Below are 18,954 nucleotides of genomic sequence, written 5' to 3'. Positions count from 1 at the left end.
CTCACTTCGTCAGATGCATGAAATGGCTAAACTGACATAGGATTTTAACTGGGATAATATGGAGGGGGAAGATAGTGTATGTGTCAGATTATCAATTGTAGTGTGCTAAAAATGTGCAGTATCCCACGAAAAGTTTCTGAGGTTGCCCGAAATCTTCCCATGTTAAGCTTTGGAGATTTAACATGTTATTTTGTTTCTTATTTTAGCAAGGAAAATCACACAGCTGGGAATTGGTTTTGCCACCAATTCAAGCAATATGCTTTAGGAGGAGCAACAATTTGTCCGATGGCCACATGCAAGTTACAGATTATCTAAGTTGCAAATCCTTATGACGATGCTTTAGAACTGGGCTGTATCTAATTTGATGGGGAGGTTGAGAGAAGGCGGGGAAATGCAACAAAATTCTTGAAATTTCAGAATCATCTGGTTTTATAGCAAACAGAAGAAAGCACTGCAGATTCACATTACTAAACCACAAAAAATAAAATTCTTAGGTGTTCTGGGTGGGTTTCTCTCTCCCACCTTCGTCTTTGAAAATATGAACTGTTGGCCAGTCACTTGATATCCACCCCTGGAAACTGCTGCATCTGAAAACCGAATACCGTGGCCTACCTCTTTACCAGCGGTGGCTAGAAATAACATCTGGCTTATGAAAGACGGAGATAAAACCACACGGCCCAGCCTTGCCATCTCAAGCCTGTGGTTGGCCAGGAACAGTGGAGCCCTTACCAATCACAGCATCCCACCCACCCACCCTCCAGTCAAGGGCTCTATTTCTGGCCTGAGGGTAGTTGTAGAGAACAGGTTGCCCTGTAATTATCATTCTGTTTAGCAAACAGCCAAGCTGGTCATTTACAACTGCCTGATGCTTAATTCCCCGTGGAGAAAACCTAAGGCATCCATCGGCGAGCCACCTCCCGGCTTCAGATGTAGCTGAGCCCTTGGAGAAGCTCTCTCTTCTGTGCACGCTTGGCCCCACTTTAGAACCGAACCATGTCGATTGCACACACGGCTGGCAATTACATGCTCTCTGATGCGCTGCTTCCAGACCCAAACAGGTCCAGGGCAAAAGGGCTTCACTTGGAGCTGCCATGCGATCGCATCATGAAGTTTGTTACGGTGGGGCTGCCGCTCTTCCTGGTCTCTCTCATGTTTGCCCAGGAATTTTCCACAGGTAGGTCAATTTATTATTCTTTGAAGTGGGGTGGGGGGGTGACCGTGTTGTTTCTCGGGGCCTTCCGAGAGGCTGAGGGGAGATGCCAGCAGAGGGGGCAAGGACAAAAGTTTCATTATTATTATTTTTAAAAATGAGTTTACTGCAACCCCTTTATGCTAACTTGAAACAGACTTTGACACTGAATTTAGAATATGCAAAAACGATCCAGGCGTTTCGTATCTGAAGCCTTGAATTGGACTCTCTGTATTCACTCTCTGGACTTCAACAAATAGAGGATTGAACTGTATGAAGCGCGTTCAAACCACACCTTACAATTTTAATGTATAAAATGCGAAATCTCCTCTGAAGTTAAAATTGTGACATTATTGCATTTTACTTCTAGCAGACAGGGATGAAGAAAACATGTCAATCATCAGCCTGAGTGATGCTTCTATATTGGGAAAATTAGACGTTTCAGAAACACTGTTAAAAATTATTCCGCTGCAGTAGATAGTAGCCGACGGCAGCTCTTGTCCAATGGGGCTCTCCAACCAACATAGGGGAAGTTCTGAGATGACAGTTCCAACAGATTTAGAGAATATCAAGTCGGAGAAATCCAGGTTCAAATTTTTACCCAGTCGTGAAGTTCATTGGGTGGCCTTCACTGCTATCTTTCAATGAGACATTTGTGATGCAAGGGCTGAATCCATATATGTTATCTTGGAAAAAAGACACTGGAATACATCCAGATGTTTCTTTCTCAAAATAACTCCCATTTAGTTTGGTAGATGCAATTCTAGGTATTTTTCCATGGAAACAAGTCCCATTAAACACCGCAAAAAAAGATAATTCAGAATAACCAGCCTGACACTGACTAAGGGAGGACACAAAGGTACCCATTCCAGAAGCAACAGTGTCTCGTTTGATAGCATGTACCCAAAACAGGATGATCTGTGTGTGGCTTTGAACAAATCTGACATTGGCTGGATGAGGTTTCATGGTGGCAATTCACAGCCTGCCTCAGGAATTTATTTCTGGAAAAAAATGTGTGAGGTTTAGTCGATCCAGATGGAATAAACAAAACTTGCTTCTCTCTTTGGCTTGCCTCAAAGATTGTAAAATATTTTTTAGGGATTGCTTTTCTTTTTTCTTTTAGCGCACCCAGCCTACAGAGATGATGAACAGAAAGAGATTACAACAACCGCCACAGCAGGGACAGCATAAAGGGGCCCAATTTCTTAATTAGTTTAAAAAAAATGGGGAGCCCTTTGATGCCAAATGTTAGGCATGGACCGTCCTTGCTGGAGGCAGTTCAAAACATAGGAGAACAGCTCTCCGTTTTTACTACGGTAGAAGAAGCTGATGGATATTGCTGCGTTAGCAAGAAGGATGGAGCTGAATGTGTTTCTCTTTCTATGACAGGATCCCAAATCAGTTGCTACCCTCCTAACAACTTCACAGCAGAGCAGTCTCATTTTGTTGATGCCGTATGTTGGGATTCCTGGCTTCACTATAATTCTGAACCTGCAGGAGATGCTGCATCCAATTCCCTCTGGATCTTCAAGGTATTGGGGTGAAGAACGCCATCCTTTATCTCTTGGGTGCACACTATGTGGATCTCAGGGCATGATTTGTAGTCATCTACCCCAATGTATCTCAACATTAGCCACTTTAAGAGGGGTGGACTTCAATTCCCAGAATTCTGGGAGTTGAAGTCCACCCCTCTTAAAGTGACCAAGGTTGAGAAACACTGTTTTACCCTTCCACTGACCACAGTACCCTCTTCTCATTCTGTTTTTCTAGGTCTTCCCATATTCTTTGCTCGTCATCGCAGTTGCCATGTACCTGCCTTATCTGCTGTGGAAGTACGCAGCTGCCCCCTCACTCCACTGCGACTTGTTCTTCATCATTGATGAACTAGATAAATCCTACAACCGTTCCATCCGCTTGGTGCAATACATGGTGAAGCTCCAGCAATCGGAAGAGGATCCAGAGGATTTCTGGGAGGAGCTTGACCTGTAAGTGACAGGCGTGTGTGTGTGTGATCTGCATGTCTAAATTTCCATTCCCGTTCCCAGAATTTTCACTTGCAAAACCACAGGTTTAACAAGAAAGCATTACAATGTAAATTTTCCCCTGCATTCGTATGTATAGCAGTGGCTATTTAAAGTGGCCCAGTGGCTAAGACACTGAGCTTGTCGATCAGAAAGGTTGGCAGTTCGGTGATTCGAATCCCTAGCGCCACATAACGGCGTGAGCTCCCGTTACTTGTCCCAGCTTCTGCCAACCTAGCAGTTCCAAAGCATGTTAAAAAATGCAAGTAGAAAAATAGGGACCACCTTTGGTGGGAAGGTAACAGCGTTCTGTGCGCCTTCAGCATTTAGTCGTGCCGTCCATGACCATGGAGTCGGTCTTCAGACAGCGCTAGCTCTTTGGCTTTGAAACAACTAGCACATATGTATGAGGCAGGGGTGGGTTTCAACCGGTTCGCGGCGGTCCCTGCGAACCGGTTGGTCAGCGAACCCGGAAGTAACTTACTTCTGGGAACGGCGAAGGGCGCACCCGCCCGCCTGCGCTCCTTACCCGGTTTTGACAAGTTCTGTGCTTCCATGCATGCGCAGGACGCATACAGCGCCTGCGCGATCCTCCAGGAGCAGCTGGAGCATCACACAGATGCTAGTATGCATGCGTGCGCCGCGCATGCACGAGGACGCCGCCAGCCCCATTCCAACCGAACCGGTTGGAACAGGGCGAGAAACCCACCCCTGGTATGAGGGGAACTTTTACTATTCTTGGGGTTATTCCTCCTTAATCTCCAGGACTGTCCTCTTCTGGGTTGGTTATTTTTAAATCCTACACATGGAAAAGTAGCACATCACTAGAAGAGTTCTAGTTTATTCTTATATTTTGTTGTTTCCCCCCATCCCCAAGGGCTCGCAGTGAGAGATACTTTGAGTTCCCTCTTCTGGAGAGGTACCTGACTTGCAAGCAACGTTCCCATTACTTCATCATCATTTACGTATTGAGGAATCTCTTCCTCCTCTTTCTTCTGGCTCTCAGCTGCCTCTACTTGGGATACTGTCATTTGCAGGTCTTCTTTCACGATAAATTCAGATGTTCAATCAAGGCAGGGCTTCTAGAAGAATCTGATGTTCCAGACTGGATTCCTTGCAAGCTGGTTTTCTTCTCCGTTTTCCAAATTACCAGCATCTGCCTTGGGTCTGTATACATCCTTCTGGGCCCAGTTGTCCTCTACCATCTGCTCCAGCTGTGTCAGTGGGACAAGCGGCTTCTGTCCATTTATGAAATGCTGCCGGCGTTTGATCTCCTCAGCAAGAAAATGCTGACTTGCCCATTTAATGATCTCAACATCATCTTGCTCTTCCTGCGGGCCAACATCTCGGAGGTCAAATCTTTCAGTAGGCTGAGTGTACTGAGTACTCTCAAGGATATTTCACCCAACAAAGAAAACATAGACACAGTTGTAGATTTTATGACACTCTTTGCTGGCCTGCAGCTAACAAAGCCAAAGCCTAATTCCAATGCCAACGAGAATTTGCTCCATCTTGAGAATGAAGCTGGTAAGTAACACTCACTGAAAGCTGTGCTGAAATCTGCTTGTTTCTTGGGCTGTTTGTTTTTTTTACTGCGCAAAATATATTTCTTGATACTCTAGTTCCGTGATGCTGAGGCTGGTGGAGCATGGGGGGTGCAGCACCCCCCCCCCAGCCTCTTTTTTGGTCCAGCAGGCTGCAGGGAGGCCTCCTAAGCCAGTGGTAGGTTTCAAAAATTGTTTGAACCTACTCTGTGGGTGTGGCCTCCTTTGTGGGAGTGGCTTGCCGCCCATGTGACCGGATGGGAGTGGCTTGCCGCCCATGTGACCGGATATGAAGATGTTGCCGACACTTATCAGAACCATCTTAAATTACCTCACACACAGCAATGGCATGCATAAGAATATGATGTAAACTTGTTTTTTAAAAGGCATCTTTGGTTTGCGTTAAAACAACTTCAACACACGCAATGTTCTGATTGCACCACAAACGCAGTAGTCATCCTTACCTTTCACAGAGGCACTGAGTTTTGTAAATATGAGCATGATAGTGTAGAATAATCATATCCAAGGACCAATGGTGGGTTTCAAAACTTTTTGGAACCTCTTCTGTAGGTGTGGCCTGCTTTCCGGGTCCACCGGTGGAACCTCTTCTAACCGGTTCGGTAGATTTGACGAACCGGTTCTACCGAATAGGTGCGAACTGGTAGGAACCTACCTCTGTCCTAGGCCCAAAATGGGATACCGGGGTGGGGTGGGATGGGTATCACATGCAATTCAGTGGTGGGATTCAGCCAGCTCACACCTATTCGGGAGAACCGGTTCTTAACTTTCTTAGAGGTTCAGAGAATCAGTTGTTGGAAGAAATCTTCTTTTGTTTTTTTTCTGCTTTACAGGGGCTAATCCTGTAAGGAAGGCAGGAAGGAAACATTCTGGTGTTGTTTCTAGCTTAATTTTTATTGCCCTGCTTACAAAAACTGCCTCTCTGGTTAACCCTTATTACATTGTAACAGCTAAGGCAAAGTGCCCATCGACCTGAGTAATGTTGAGTTGGCCATGCCCACATGGTCACATGACCACTAAGCCCTGCCTACCCACCTGGTCATTAGGACAGAGAACTGGTTGTTAAAGTATTTGAATCCCACCACTGGTGCAATTGCACAGGGGGAGTGCAGAGAAGTCATGTGCGCTTGCACAGGGGCGGGGTATCGCATGCGCATTGCATCACGGGGCAGGGGCACCCTTTTGGCACACAACCACAAAAGGGTTAGCCATCCCTGCTCTAGTTCATGGTCAAGGTGTATTCTTTTGACGAGATATCTGTACCTTCTCTTTCGTTCCGAGGGAGCAAAAGGCAACCATGTAAACTGTGGATCCAATACTCTGCAGCCTCTTTGGCTGCTCCATTCCAGAGCTGCAAAAATCTCTACTGGGTGTTTGTGCTGGGTGTTTTGTTTATAATAGAACCAAATATAACCCAAACGACTGCAGCCTCAGGTTGTACACCTTTTTGTGGTGGTTGCTAAGCAAATCACTGCCATCTTTAAGCAAATCCACTGCTTGCTATGGGGAGCTTTTGCCAAAAGCCAGAAGTAAACTCTGGTTTTCAGTAAAAATGTCATAAATTGCAGCCAGTTGCCAAATGTCCAAAATGCGGTCATGAGACTGCACGGGGCGGGACCTGTTGGAACTTAAGAGCCGAGGTGGTGCAGTGGTTAGAGTGCAGTACTGCAGCCACTTCAGCTGACTGTTAGCTGCAGTTCGGCGGTTCAAATCTCACTGGCTCAGGGTTGACTCAGCCTTCCATCCTTCCGAGGTGGGTAAAATGAGGACCCAGACTGTGGGGGCAATATGCTGACTCTGTAAACCGCTTAGAGAGGGCTGAAAGCCCTATGAAGCGGTATATAAGTCTAACTGCTATTGCTATTGCTAACTTGGGTCATAAAGATCTTTTTTGGGGGGGGATCCATCATAACTATGAACACTCACTAAGTAGTTTGGTCTTAAGTCAAGGATATTGGCTATCTGCTACTAGAGATCACTTTCCTTGAGATAGGAAGCCCATATAAGTTTGGTTAATAAATAAATATGTTCCACTTTAAACTCCTGGTGGAAAACAATTGAAATATTTGAATTACAATATCCAATTCCAATCTAGGAACTACAGCATCATCTTAATACAATCCTTTCTTTCTTTTATATCAGAAACGAAATCTGCTTTGGAAGCCAAGAAAAACTGACTCAGGAATGGATTCGCTAAGAGCAGCAAATAGCAGAAAAATCGGAACCGGTGAAGACCATTGAGCATAAAAAAGGGCAACCAGTACCTCCCTTTGTGTGAATTTGGGGTCATCTTTATTCATTCTATTTTGGGGGGCAACCATTTGTCCATTAATACTGTTTGTTTTCTCCATGGATTTTCACATTTATAATACATATAAATGTACAGATTTCCTACTTGAACCCTAAATTCTGCATATTTTTTTTACTGTCTGACTTTCTTATGAAGCTAGATTTATATTTCCTCTATGACAACTCCAACACTTCTGGCCCTTCAGAACTCTGCTACTCTCCTTAAAGCTTATAAGATCCTCGTTTTAAAAGTGGACTTCTGTTATCTCAAGTTTTCTACTCTGAAATCATGCAGAAGTATATAAAAAAAAATAAACCTCATGCAATTTTAAAATAGTGTGGGGCGCACAATCCATGGAGAGAGAACAGTTTGAAATGCATCTTAATTCCTCTACACAAGAAGGTGAAGCTTATAAGCTGGTTGAAATTGATAAGCTGAAACATCTTTCCAATGTTATACAACTTTGGATAATCGATTTAAAATTACATTCTTCAAACTTGACACTGTCATCATAAAGACCAGTGATTAGATTGATAGGGTGTATTTACCCATTGTTTATTTACATAAAATTAAAATCGGCTAGATAAGTCATGCCCCCTTTTAAAAGAAACTGTTAAAAACCTGCTGAGCCAAAGCCAAGAATGGTGGTTTAAGTACAATGTATGGAAGAGGCTTATGCTTCTTGTACTCACTAGTTGACTTATGAGAGCTGAGCAGCAACTTCAACCAGAAGCAAAGTATTCAGAGAAAATTCTGTGGTTCTAAATAATTTATGGTTTTAAATATTAGGAGCTGTGGGTTTTGGGGAATTTGTACTTACTTGGTGCCTGCGTGTCAGACTTGAATCTTAGAGACTGCAGAGACTTCTTCCTGAAAATGTTTTCTTTGCTTCATTTTTGGAAGTGATTTTCTCTGGCCTTCTTCCCGGGGCTCACAGTGCCCCCAGCTGCCTTAGTTCCTAGTTCCTAGTTCCTAATGTGTTCAAATCTCACGGGCTCAGGGTTGACTCAGCCTTCCATCCTTCCGAGGTGGGTAAAATGAGGACCCGGATTGTTGTTGGGGGCAATATGCTGACTCTGTAAACTGCTTAGAGAGGGCTGAAAGCCCTATGAAGCGGTATATAAGTCTAACTGCTATAACACTGAGCACCAAGCTGCCTTTCTTAAAGTTTAAGACCAGCCTTTTAAACTGTTCCCGGGAAGAAGGGAAGACAGAAATCCAATACAATTAGGCTAATGCCCATCTCTTTAGCATTCAGTAGCCGCATGGGTGCTGTGTTTTAGATGGATAGCTCTGCTTTGATAAGCAGCCACATATGCAGATTGCTGCACAGTGATTGTGAATTATAGCAGGCATAAATAACACTAACAAGGAAGATGAATGATCCAGCAAATCCATTAACAGAATCTCACAGGGTAATTGAATCGAACAGCCTTCAGTGCTCAGTGGAAAAGCAGAATATAAACCAACATGACAACATGGAGATAAAGGTGTAATCTTCTGTAGGTTATATTGATTACATTCCCAGGTAAGATAACAAAGCATAAAGGCACTGCAATGATCGAAGCAAAAGAAATGTATATATCAACTGTCAAAATTCACCAACGCTTAGTTTTCTCTTTTTTTCATATAGAGAAAGAGATCTTGGATTTATAAGCATATAAAAGAAAAAAAAACACAGAAGTATATTATTTATAGCAGGGATTGGCATAGAATAGAATAGAATTTTATTATTTGTATGCTGCCCTTCTCCGGGAGGACTCAGGGCGGCGAACAATTCAAGGGGGAAAAAAAGGGGAACATAAAAAACAAAATACAAATAATAAAAGTAAACAACAGTCGCACAACCATACATGTCGAGAGGGGAGGGAATTCATCACCCCCAGGCCTGCTAGCAAAGCCAGGTTTTGTCGGCTTTTCGGAAGGCCTGGAGAGAGGTAAGGGTCCGAATCCCTGCGGGGAGTTCATTCCAGAGGGCCGGAGCTGCCACAGAGAAGGCCCTCCCCCCGGGTAATAGCCAGGTGGCATTGGCTGGTAGATGGCACCCGGAGGAGGCCAACCCTGTGAGATCTAATGGGTCTGTGGGAGGTAATTGGCAGCAGGCGGTCTCTCAAGTACCCAGATCATAACTAGAGCATAACTAGAGGGCAAGAATTGCAGTGGGGGGAATTCAGGATCAGGATATTTAACCAGAATTTTTTTTCTCTTAAAAGTTTTTTTTTTCCAAATAGCTCTCCTTGGAAACATCCTGAAGCTATCTGCATTTGTCTAGGGCTTGTGAGAAAAAGGATGATGGAGCAAACTGATCCAAAATGTTTCTTATTTCTTAGAGCCCACACATTATTAGAGGGGAGACTTAAACTTAAATCTATGGTCTCAAATTCCTTTATACTATTCCCGCCAGGGTGAATTATTAAATAATCAAACTTCCAGGCAAGAGGGGATTATTTTAATAGAGACCACTTAAATCAGAAAGACAATTTGTAATTTTTAATCATGGATGGAAATCATACTTCCACTTTGCTATTTCAGATGATTGCCTCAAAAACAACAAAAACACACTGACTGGCACAACAATACAAGTATAACTCATTCATTTTTACATCCTACAGTATCATTATCCAAAAAATTTACCTATGCAAACAAACAGTAATCCAAACACCCATAGATTTATAGAACTATGAAAGGGGAGCAATTGTAAACCAAGTAGTTTTGTCTGGCTCTTTCTGTGCATTTGTAAAGATTTTATAAAATGTAAGCCCTGCTCCAGTTTACTCTTAAAGTACATAACAGGTAGTCCTCAACGTACAACCACAATTGAGTCTTAAAGTTAAAGTGAGACAGCTGTTAAATGAATTTTGCCCCACTTTACCACCTTTCTTTGCCACAGTTAAGTGAATCACTGCGATTGTGAAGTAACACCTTTGTTAAATGAATCTGACTTACTCACTCTGTGATCCACTCTTGCAACCATCTGACTTTGCTTGTCAGATGGTCGCAAGAGTGGCTCACATGACCCTGGGACACTGCAAACGTCATAAATGTGAATCAACTGCAAAGCGTCTGCATTTTGATCATGTAACCATGGGAAGCTGCAACGGTTGTTAAGTGTGAAACATGCCTTAAGTCCCTTTTTTCAGTACCATTGTTAACGCTGAACGGTTACTAAACAAACTGTTGTAAGTTGAGGACTACCTATACAGTATTTGGAGTTTACTGTCAGATACACACAGATTACTAGAAGGTTTGGGACAAGTGACTAGAATCTTCCATATAATGTGATTCTAACTGCTTGGCGAATATCCATGCTCTTTTGGATACAAAATCATCACTCTTTGCATATTAATTTACACATACGTCTGCTGAATAACTGCATACTATTGAATGAATGAATGCAAATGATGAATAATTTTTTTCCCTTGGAAGCTGTTCTGCATAGAAATTTGAGGATTAATTTGAGATGCCTACCAAAGGGTTACGGACTCATTTTCAGAATGATTTATGTAGACAAATATGTATCTTGCTGTTGTCTGCAGATTTCATTTTAAAGTAGGTTTTTTTTTAATTTAGGATAAAACTTTCCATTAAATTAAGCATGACTTGATTTAAAAAAAGAATGGATATTACATGCAAAACACTCCATATCCTTTCATTTGCAGTTAAATTGCCATATTTGCCCTGGCTGTCTCAAACAGCCATGTAATTATAGGGAATGTTAACACTGTGCTTTTTCATTCCAACTCTTAAATTTGTTAAACAAAGAAAAGAGCCATACAGGGGCTCAAAAATAGAGACACAGCATTGCAAAACATTTTAAATGAACGTTCCACCCAGGGATGTTTTCAGATTCACAACTGAAATTCTCACAGACATCCCTCCTACTTGCTCCCTAATTTAGGAAACAAACCATCTAAATCATGGATTTCACTAACCCCCTCCTACAGCTAATCTGAAGTATACCTCCATCTACATTCAGCCCACCCTTGTCATAGGTCAATCTGACTCTCCCACATGAAGGACAAGATCAATCCAGGAGCAACAGCTGTTCCACGGTAAGGATGGATGGAGAAGTCACCTGACCCATATTTAATTATGAACTTAAAGTTTGCATTGTCAGATCGAGACAAGCTGAAACTTACTTCTCCTCTGAAGTATCAACTTCTCTGAATTTTGCAGAGCTCCTAGATTTATTAAAAGGGCAAAGTGTACCCAAATGCCAGTATTAGCGAAAACACCAGTTCTTAGGAAAAAATAATGATTGTACAGAAATACACACTTTAGCTCAAATTGCAAAATGATTGCACGCATTTAAAAATAAAATACCAATTTTGATTCCAGATTTAAAAAATACCTAATATGGAAATAGGACATTTGAAATTGTTAAATCAACGAAATGAAGAATCCACAACATACTGAAGCTGACAGATTCACCCATCTATATGCCAGAAGTTAATTTTTGAAGAGCAAAGTCAAATAATCTCTACCATCTGGAATCCTCTAGCTGAAATAAATCTTAGCACATGAAATATCTATCTTCTCTTAACCTCAAGTCTGTATTATTTAACACAGGTTAATCCATTATTGTTTCCTATACATTATTAGGAAACCTCAGGCATTTGTCTGTCTGTCTGTCTGTCTGTCTAATTCTGGGAGTTGAAGTCCACAAGACTTAAAAATTGCCAAGTTTGGAGACCTCTGGTCTAAACACTATACCCAACTTCACTCTGATCCAGGGAACAACTCTATAAATCAATTGTTTCCCATTTTCTACTTTGGTTTAACATAACCAGATCAATCGATTTGGCAGGTTGCTCATCTAAGACAAACATACAACATACATACATACACAAGTGAGATGATCAAGTTGACCCAAACCCAACATAGTGGAAGCCTCCCTGGATTTTGTCTGAAGCCACAGATTTTGCTTGAAAAAAGAAATATACTCCTATGTTCTTATTTTTTGTAAAGCAATATTGCGTTTTTAATGTAACCTTTTTATATTTGAAAGTGGAGGGTTTTTTTACTGCAAGACTTATTTGCTGCAAGTGATAGTAGACATAAGGTAAATCTGGAACACAGTGAATCCCAAGACACTTATTTTAATCTGGAGGTCAATAGTAGTTCAGGGCAGACAAGATACAGAGTCTTAAGATATCGCTTTAATGCATCTGCCAACATCCCTCACCTTGCCAAGGACATCCAGCAACATCTGGAATGCCATAGCTCTGTCATTCCTTTTAGCACAAAGCTGTGGCTTGTATTAGGCTTACTCCTGTTATAAGTTGCCTAGGAGAGTGGGAGGGGGAGAATGTTGAGTATTTGTTCCCTGTTTTCCCGATAACACTCCTCTGCAGATCAGCTGCAGACAAGAGAAGAGCAAATGGCTGGACCAGCATGGCATCTTACAAATGGCCCATCCAACTCGTCTCTGTACTTGGGAGCTTGGCCTGCTAAATTCAGAAGGGCTTATGTTTAAACATGCACTGGAATGTCAATGTTCCCAGAGGAATCTTTTATTGATCACCCATCATGCCTTGCCGTTCAGAATCCTGGCTCTCTTGGTTGTGTGCAGGTAACCAGGGGTTCTTTTAGAAGGGGTTTGATTTCTAGTGAAGTACTTACAAAGTAATCCCGGTTATTACGGCACCGCAGGCGGGTAGCAAGAGTAAGAACCGCCGACATCTGATCCACCTTCCCTACTATGACCTTTCTGGCAAGTAAGTAACTGGGTTGCTCGTTTTTAAAATTCTTCTCTGCGGTCATCGACCTGAGAGCTTTACTGCTTTAAGAAATATAAGCTGTGGCTGTGTGCCCCACATTTCCTTTTGTCTGCAAAATAAGCTGCTGATTCCTCTTTCCACTCTCAGCTCACTCACAGCAAAATCCATGCAGGGTTATTGAGGGAAAATGTAATGAAGGGAGGGGCAGGCAAATCCTGTGGATTGTAAATGGGGCACTGTTTGTATTCACAGGGCCATTCGGACCAGGCGTAGCGCAAGCCTTTTATGCCATCCGGACAGGTTGGGTTCTGCAGGATTACCGAGGAGTAAGAGGATGACACAATGGATGCGGGTTCCCACTTGCCCGGTCTCTGATTAGAGCAAGACACCTGCAAAAAGGCAAGAGAGAGCAATTGCTTCAAACTGCAGATTCTGCATCTTTAAAAAGCAACAACTGCTGAGGGCTTGGCATTGGTTTGTGAGCAGAAGTTTTAGTCCTTATTGCTGTCTCTACCCATGTCATTCCCCCCAGTCTAAATCTCATCCTTTTAATCTTGAAGTTTCTATTAATCTCACTGGGGAAACGTTACAGCAATGACTTTCTATGTTAAAGGATTAGAGCAGTGGTTCTCAAACTGTGGGTCGGGACCAGCGGTGGGATTCAGCCAGTCCGCACCTATTCGGGAGAACCGGTTGGTAACTTTCTAAGCAGTTCAGAGAACCGGTTGTTGGAATAAATCTTTTGTTTTTTCCCACTTTACAGGGCTGTTAAGGAAGGCAGGAAGGAAACATTCTGGTGTTGTTTCTAGCCTAATCTTTATTGCCCTGCTTACAGAAATTGCCTCTCCAGTTAACCCTTATTACCATTGTAACAACTAAGGCAGTGTTTCTCAACCTTGGTGACTTTACGTCCTGTGGACTTCAACTTCCAGAATTCCCCAGCCAGCTGTGCTGGCTGGGGGATTCTGGGAATTGAAGTCCACAGGACTTAAAGTCGCCAAGGTTGAGAAACACTGAACTAAGGCGAAGTGCCCATCGACCTGAGTGACATTGACTTGGCCACGCCCACACGATCACATGATCACCGAGCCCCGCCTACCCAGCTGGTTGTTAGGGCAGAGAACCGGTTGGTAAATTATTTGAATCCCACCACTGGTTGGGACCTTTTTGGGGGTCGAACGAATGACCCTTTCATAGGGGTCGCCTAAGAACATTGGAAAACACATATTTTTGAAAAAATATGGAAAACATAAAATAATTTTATGATTGGGTGTCACCACAACATGAGGAACTGTATTAAAGGGTCACGGCATTAGGAAGGTTGAGAACCACTGGATTAGAGGAACTTGTGCAAGAAAATATATTATTATAATTCATTAAAGCTTGCCATTGCTGAATGCCTCTTAACAGGATGGCAAGTATATGATGGTTTAGTATGTTGCTTCCTACACAGCACAGGATAGCAGGCAACACTTTCAGAATTTGGGCTGAAATTCCTTCTTTCTGATGCTGTTTCTCCCTTCCTCTTGCCCAATGTTTTTTAACCTCAGCAACTTTAAGATGTGCTGGCTGGGGTATTCTGGGAGTTGAAGTCCATGCATCTTAAAGTTGCTGAGGTTAAGAAACACTGCTCTAGCCCCATCTTTTCTTTCTCTAACTTTTAACAAGGCCATGTATGCTGCACACATACATATAGGCTTAGCAGCTACGTATAAATAAATGGCAAGCAGGCTATAATTCGAGGCATAGAGAATCCTCCTGCATTCGGATAGCTAACTAGATGCATTGGACCAGAGGTGGGTTCCTACCAGTTCGCACCTATTCGGTAGAACCGGTTCATCAAATCTACCGAACCGGTTAGAAGAGTTTCCACCAGTGGGCCCGGAAAGCAGGCCACACCTACAGAAAAGGTTCCAAAATTTTTTGAAACCCACCACTTGTCCTTGGATATAATTATTCTACAATATCATGCTCATATTTATAAAACTCAGTGCCTCTGTGAAAGGTAAGGATGACTACTGCGTTTGTGGTGCAACCAGAACATTGCGTGTGTTGAAGTTGTTTTAACGCAAACCAAAGATGCCTTTTAAAAAACAAGTTTACATCATATTCTTATGCATGCCAGTGCTGTGTGTGATTTAAGGTGGTTCTGACAAGTGTCATCGGCATCTTCACATCCGGTCACATGGGTGGCAAGCCACTCCCACAAAGGAGGCCACACCTACAGAGTAGGTTCAAACAATTTTTGAAACCCACCACTGCATTGGACCCTAACTGTTGCAATCCTAAATCAACATCTCTTCCTTGTCTTTTACCTCAAAAGTCTTGTTGTCCATGTGACGCAACTGAATACATTCGTTAAAGGTGATATTAAGAAGCCCATGGGTTACATTCACTTGCACTTTCTGAGGATAGGGTCCCTGGAAGATTATACTTTTTTCCCCGTAAGCCACTGCCAGTGCTCCAAGATGCAACCTGTAGGCCACAGTCCGCTTATCCCGAGGATGGATGCTGAAGGACAAAGAAAAGGGAAGAGAAGATTCAATTGGAACTCAGGCCCTTTTCTTTTTCATGCTCATATTTTAAAAGGCTATCCAGCTGACAGCTTTCGATATTATAAATGAAAACTGCAAGTAAAGGCGCCATTTCATGAAGAACAAGAAGTCTGAATAGATATCAGAGCTGCTTGGTAGAGAGATAGATGGCATACACATTTAATAAATGCCAGCCAAAGGCTTGTAGAGCCCATCTCCTGTCGTTCTTGTCTTGTCTTTTTCTATTTATAATCTGCCACCTCTCTCTCTCTTTTCTTCAGTCCTCCTCTCCTTGTTGAGAGTCAGTCTTAGGCTTGGGACATTATAAACTATAGTGCAATTGCTTTTTTGCCATAAATGGACAAAATCCATTTAATCAGATGATAAGAAGTTTAGCCCACAACAGATTGCGCCCAGAATAAATTTGTTAAATCCTTAAGATGACCTAAGAGCTTTTAGCACTTTTGCTAAGGTAGGGTAACAGTCCCTTTTTCGAGAACCGCCAATGAGTACTACCTATCTATTACTAGATCAAAGGTCTCCAATCTTGGCGACTTTTAAGACTTGTGGACTTCAATTCCTAGAATTCCCCAGCCAGACATGGTGGCTGGGGAATTTTGGGAGTTGAAGTCCACAAGTCTTAAATGTTGTCACCCCGTAGCCTGCTCCTCCAGTCTCAGCTGTGCTTCTAATCAACAGACACCCACCCTTCTTTCAACCAGCTTTGGTTCCCCCCTCCAAATCAATGTCACAGTCTCCTTTTCTGTTTTCCCATCTACTTTTTTCTCCTCCCACGTACACGTCACTTATTTCTTCACACATTCCACCTCCTTGTTTCTCCCTCTCCCTATGACGCTGTCATCTTTGACTCCCTCTACTAAGACTGATGCGACCACAGTGGAGTATCAGTTTTCAAAGGAAACAGAAGCATTTTTCTTTAACGAGAGAAGAAAACCTCCAGGAGATTAGAGGACAGATCTCAAGCAATTTCAAAATGTACCTGCCATAAGGAGATTCATTATCGCCAAGATCTATGGTAACAGCCATGAATGTATTGGACATTCTCTTATTAGGGACATAGCCGTAGTCTGCAGTTTGATGCCACCGAATACGTGGAAATTTGTCGTTTATCTGCACATGCAGATATGTGCATAACTGAAAGTGGGTAAAGAATGGAGATCTTCAAGAAAAGGTAGCCACGGATTTCACAACTTGCCATTCTAGTCAGTTCCTACTCAACCTGAAAGTCCCTCATACAAATTATGGACAGAACAGCTATGGAAAACCTGATCTTTACTCTTAATAACCATCATTCACTCAGTTATAGCAATAGCAGTTAGCAATAGCAGTTAGACTTATATACCGCTTCATAGGGCTTTCAGCCCTCTCTAAGCGGTTTACAGAGTCAGCATATTGCCCCCACAGTCTTGGTCCTCATTTCACCCACCTCGGAAGGATGGAAGGCTGAGTCAACCTTGAGCCGGTGAGATTAGAACCGCTGAACTGCAGATAACAGTCAGCTGAAGTGGCCTGCAGTACTGCACCCTAACCACTGCGCCACCTCGGCTCTCTTATGATTGTAGAAACATACACAATCCAAGAATGGAGACAGTCCATAGTTGGGTATTATACTTCACCAACAAACAAGGATTCTTGGCCCAAAGGGAACAAAATTCTTAGGACTCTACACTATAAGAGCAGCAAGTGGGAAAATCAAATCAATTGCACAATTCCATTTGTCTCAATAATAGGCAGCCTTCCTCAACATGATATCTTCCACATGTACAGGATCAACTCTTACAGTTCTCAGGAATAAGGATTATAGTCAGGAAAATGGCATGCTGTCTGAAGAATTATGAGAATTAAAATCCAATGCATCTGGAAAACAATAAACTGGGGAATGACAAAGCAATGGCTTCATAAAACCACATGCATTATTAGGAACCTAATGGTTAAGATTGCTGCTTAACACTTAACAGTTCCTGATGCACTGTTCTCTATGGTTGAAACAGGCAGGGGTTGAGGTCTGAGGTCTTACCTAGTGTCATAATCTGTTTAGTTTTGGCTGACCATATGTGTAAATCCAATCATGTGCTTGCTTATCTAAACGAGTCCACTGACTTTTTCAATAATCTATTATTAAAAATCCACTACAATTTAGAGCCAGGATGGCGAACCTATAGCACGTTATATGATAGGTGGCATGCAGAGCCATTTGTCAGGGCACGCGAGGCGTTGCCTTATCAGTGGGCCAGTGCAGATGAGTGCAGGCCAGCTGACTTTAGCCTTTTTTCGAGGTCATTTTTCACCCTCCCCAGGCTCCAGAGGCTTTAGAGGAGCCTGGGGAGAGCGAAAACAGCCTCCTCCACCCGCCCGGAGGCCCTCCGGAGGTTTCAGGAGTTTCCCTGAAGCCTCTGGAGTGCAAAAAACTGTCCCTACGGGCAAACCAGAAGTTCAGGAACTGACTTCCGGTTTGCTCGTCAGGCTGGTTTAAGTCCTCTGGAGCCTTCAGTGACCTTCCAGAGGTTTCCTTGAAGGCTCTGGAGGACTATAAACGGCTCAACGGACAAACCAGTTTGCTCATAGTCGTTTTTCGTCCTCTGGAGGCTTCAGGGAAGCCTCCAGAAAGCCCTTGAGGGCTCCGGAGGGCTTAAACCGGCCCTACAAGCAAACTGGAAGTCCGCTCTCGAACTTTTTGTCCTCTGGAGACTTCAGTGAAGCTCCTAAAGCCTCCGGAGGGCCTCCAGGGGGCGGGAGGAGGCTGTTTTCACCCTCCCCAGGCTCCCATAAAGCCTCTGGAGCCTGGGGAGGGCGAAAAAAGCACACCAAAAATGGGGGGGGAGCACCTCTCATGCACGCATACACACTGGGGGGATTGTGCATTGCATTATGACTGCGGCACGCCTGCACACGACTTCCCCGGCACTCCCCCCACTTTTGGCACGCGAGCCAAAAAAGGTTCGCCATTGCTGACTTAGAACAATGTGTGAGTTTAGCCAACACTTGGAAGAGGGAAGCATGAATCCGGAAATATGAACCAGTATTTATCACTGATTAAGGATTTCAGAAATAATTAGGGACAGAAATCTAAGGCTGGATCGGACTGATTGAGCAAAATACCACTTTTCTGCATATGCCCCTTGCATTTTATGATGACAACCTACCATAAAACATTCACATCCAAAGCTTGAGAACAGGGCATCTATTTAGATAAGAAGATTCTTCCATTTTATAGAATATAGAATAACACAGATTCAATAATCTTGAAAAGGATGACATCAAAATTTAAAGCAGGGATAGTCAACCTTTTTATACCTACTGCCCATTTTTGTATCTCTGTTAGTAGTAAAATTTTCTAACCGCCCACCGGTTCCACAGTAATGGTGATTTATAAAGTAGGGAAGTAACTTTACTTTATAGAATTTATAAAGCAGAGTTACAGCAAACCCCTACCGCCCAACATGAAAGCTGGAACGCCCACTAGTGGGCGGTAGGGACCAGGTTGACTACCACTGATTTAAAGGGACAGATTGAAATGAGCCCAAATAACCTGCCCAGGAGTGCATTTGCATCATACACTTACCTGAACGAAGCCAAAGGGAAACTGCTGGTTGGTTTGACCATCGGATCCTTCATGA

The 18,954-nt window shown here is 43.0% G+C and overlaps 2 protein-coding genes across 3 annotated transcripts in view; one reads left to right on the top strand and one right to left on the bottom strand.

Moving 5' to 3' along the window:
• The first annotated feature begins 915 nt into the window (after positions 1 to 915).
• On the top strand, positions 916 to 7,067 carry PANX3 (pannexin 3). Its single transcript, XM_087703776.1, has 5 exons — positions 916 to 1,174; positions 2,579 to 2,721; positions 2,960 to 3,174; positions 4,088 to 4,737; positions 6,915 to 7,067. Exons 1-5 carry the CDS (start codon positions 994 to 996, stop codon positions 6,947 to 6,949), a joined length of 1,224 nt encoding a protein of 407 aa, XP_087559902.1. The 5' UTR covers positions 916 to 993; the 3' UTR covers positions 6,950 to 7,067.
• A 2,428-nt stretch (positions 7,068 to 9,495) lies between these two features.
• The window catches only part of SIAE (sialic acid acetylesterase), a 21,379-nt gene continuing 11,920 nt past the window's right edge, over positions 9,496 to 18,954 (bottom strand). For both annotated transcript variants that reach the window (XM_087706325.1, XM_014062227.2), the window contains exons 7-10: positions 18,900 to 18,954; positions 16,317 to 16,471; positions 15,098 to 15,293; positions 9,496 to 13,171 (exon numbers count right to left, since the gene is read on the bottom strand). The exon at positions 18,900 to 18,954 is cut by the window's right edge and continues 79 nt beyond it. In XM_087706325.1, coding sequence (XP_087562451.1) covers positions 12,935 to 13,171; positions 15,098 to 15,293; positions 16,317 to 16,471; positions 18,900 to 18,954 — 643 coding nt within the window. In that variant the 3' untranslated portion in view covers positions 9,496 to 12,934. The remainder of the gene's footprint in view (positions 13,172 to 15,097; positions 15,294 to 16,316; positions 16,472 to 18,899) is intronic.

Source organism: Thamnophis sirtalis, unplaced genomic scaffold (genome assembly GCF_051295495.1).
Source record: "Thamnophis sirtalis isolate CommonGarterSnake01/CBP01778 unplaced genomic scaffold, rThaSir2_p1.2 scaffold_2, whole genome shotgun sequence".
Classification (NCBI taxonomy): Eukaryota; Metazoa; Chordata; class Lepidosauria; order Squamata; family Natricidae; genus Thamnophis; species Thamnophis sirtalis.
The sequence above is the reverse complement of the archived record's forward strand: the minus strand, read 5'-3'. Positions and strand labels throughout refer to the sequence as shown.

Excerpts from the sequence above, each read along its gene's own strand:
- PANX3 (XM_087703776.1), top strand. The coding sequence starts at position 994 with ATGTCGATTGCACACACGGCTGGCAATTACATGCTCTCTGATGCGCTG. Across the intron at positions 3,175-4,087 it reads TTCTGGGAGGAGCTTGACCT|GGCTCGCAGTGAGAGATACT; the intron begins GTAAGTGACAGG and ends CCCATCCCCAAG. Across the intron at positions 4,738-6,914 it reads CCATCTTGAGAATGAAGCTG|AAACGAAATCTGCTTTGGAA; the intron begins GTAAGTAACACT and ends CTTTTATATCAG.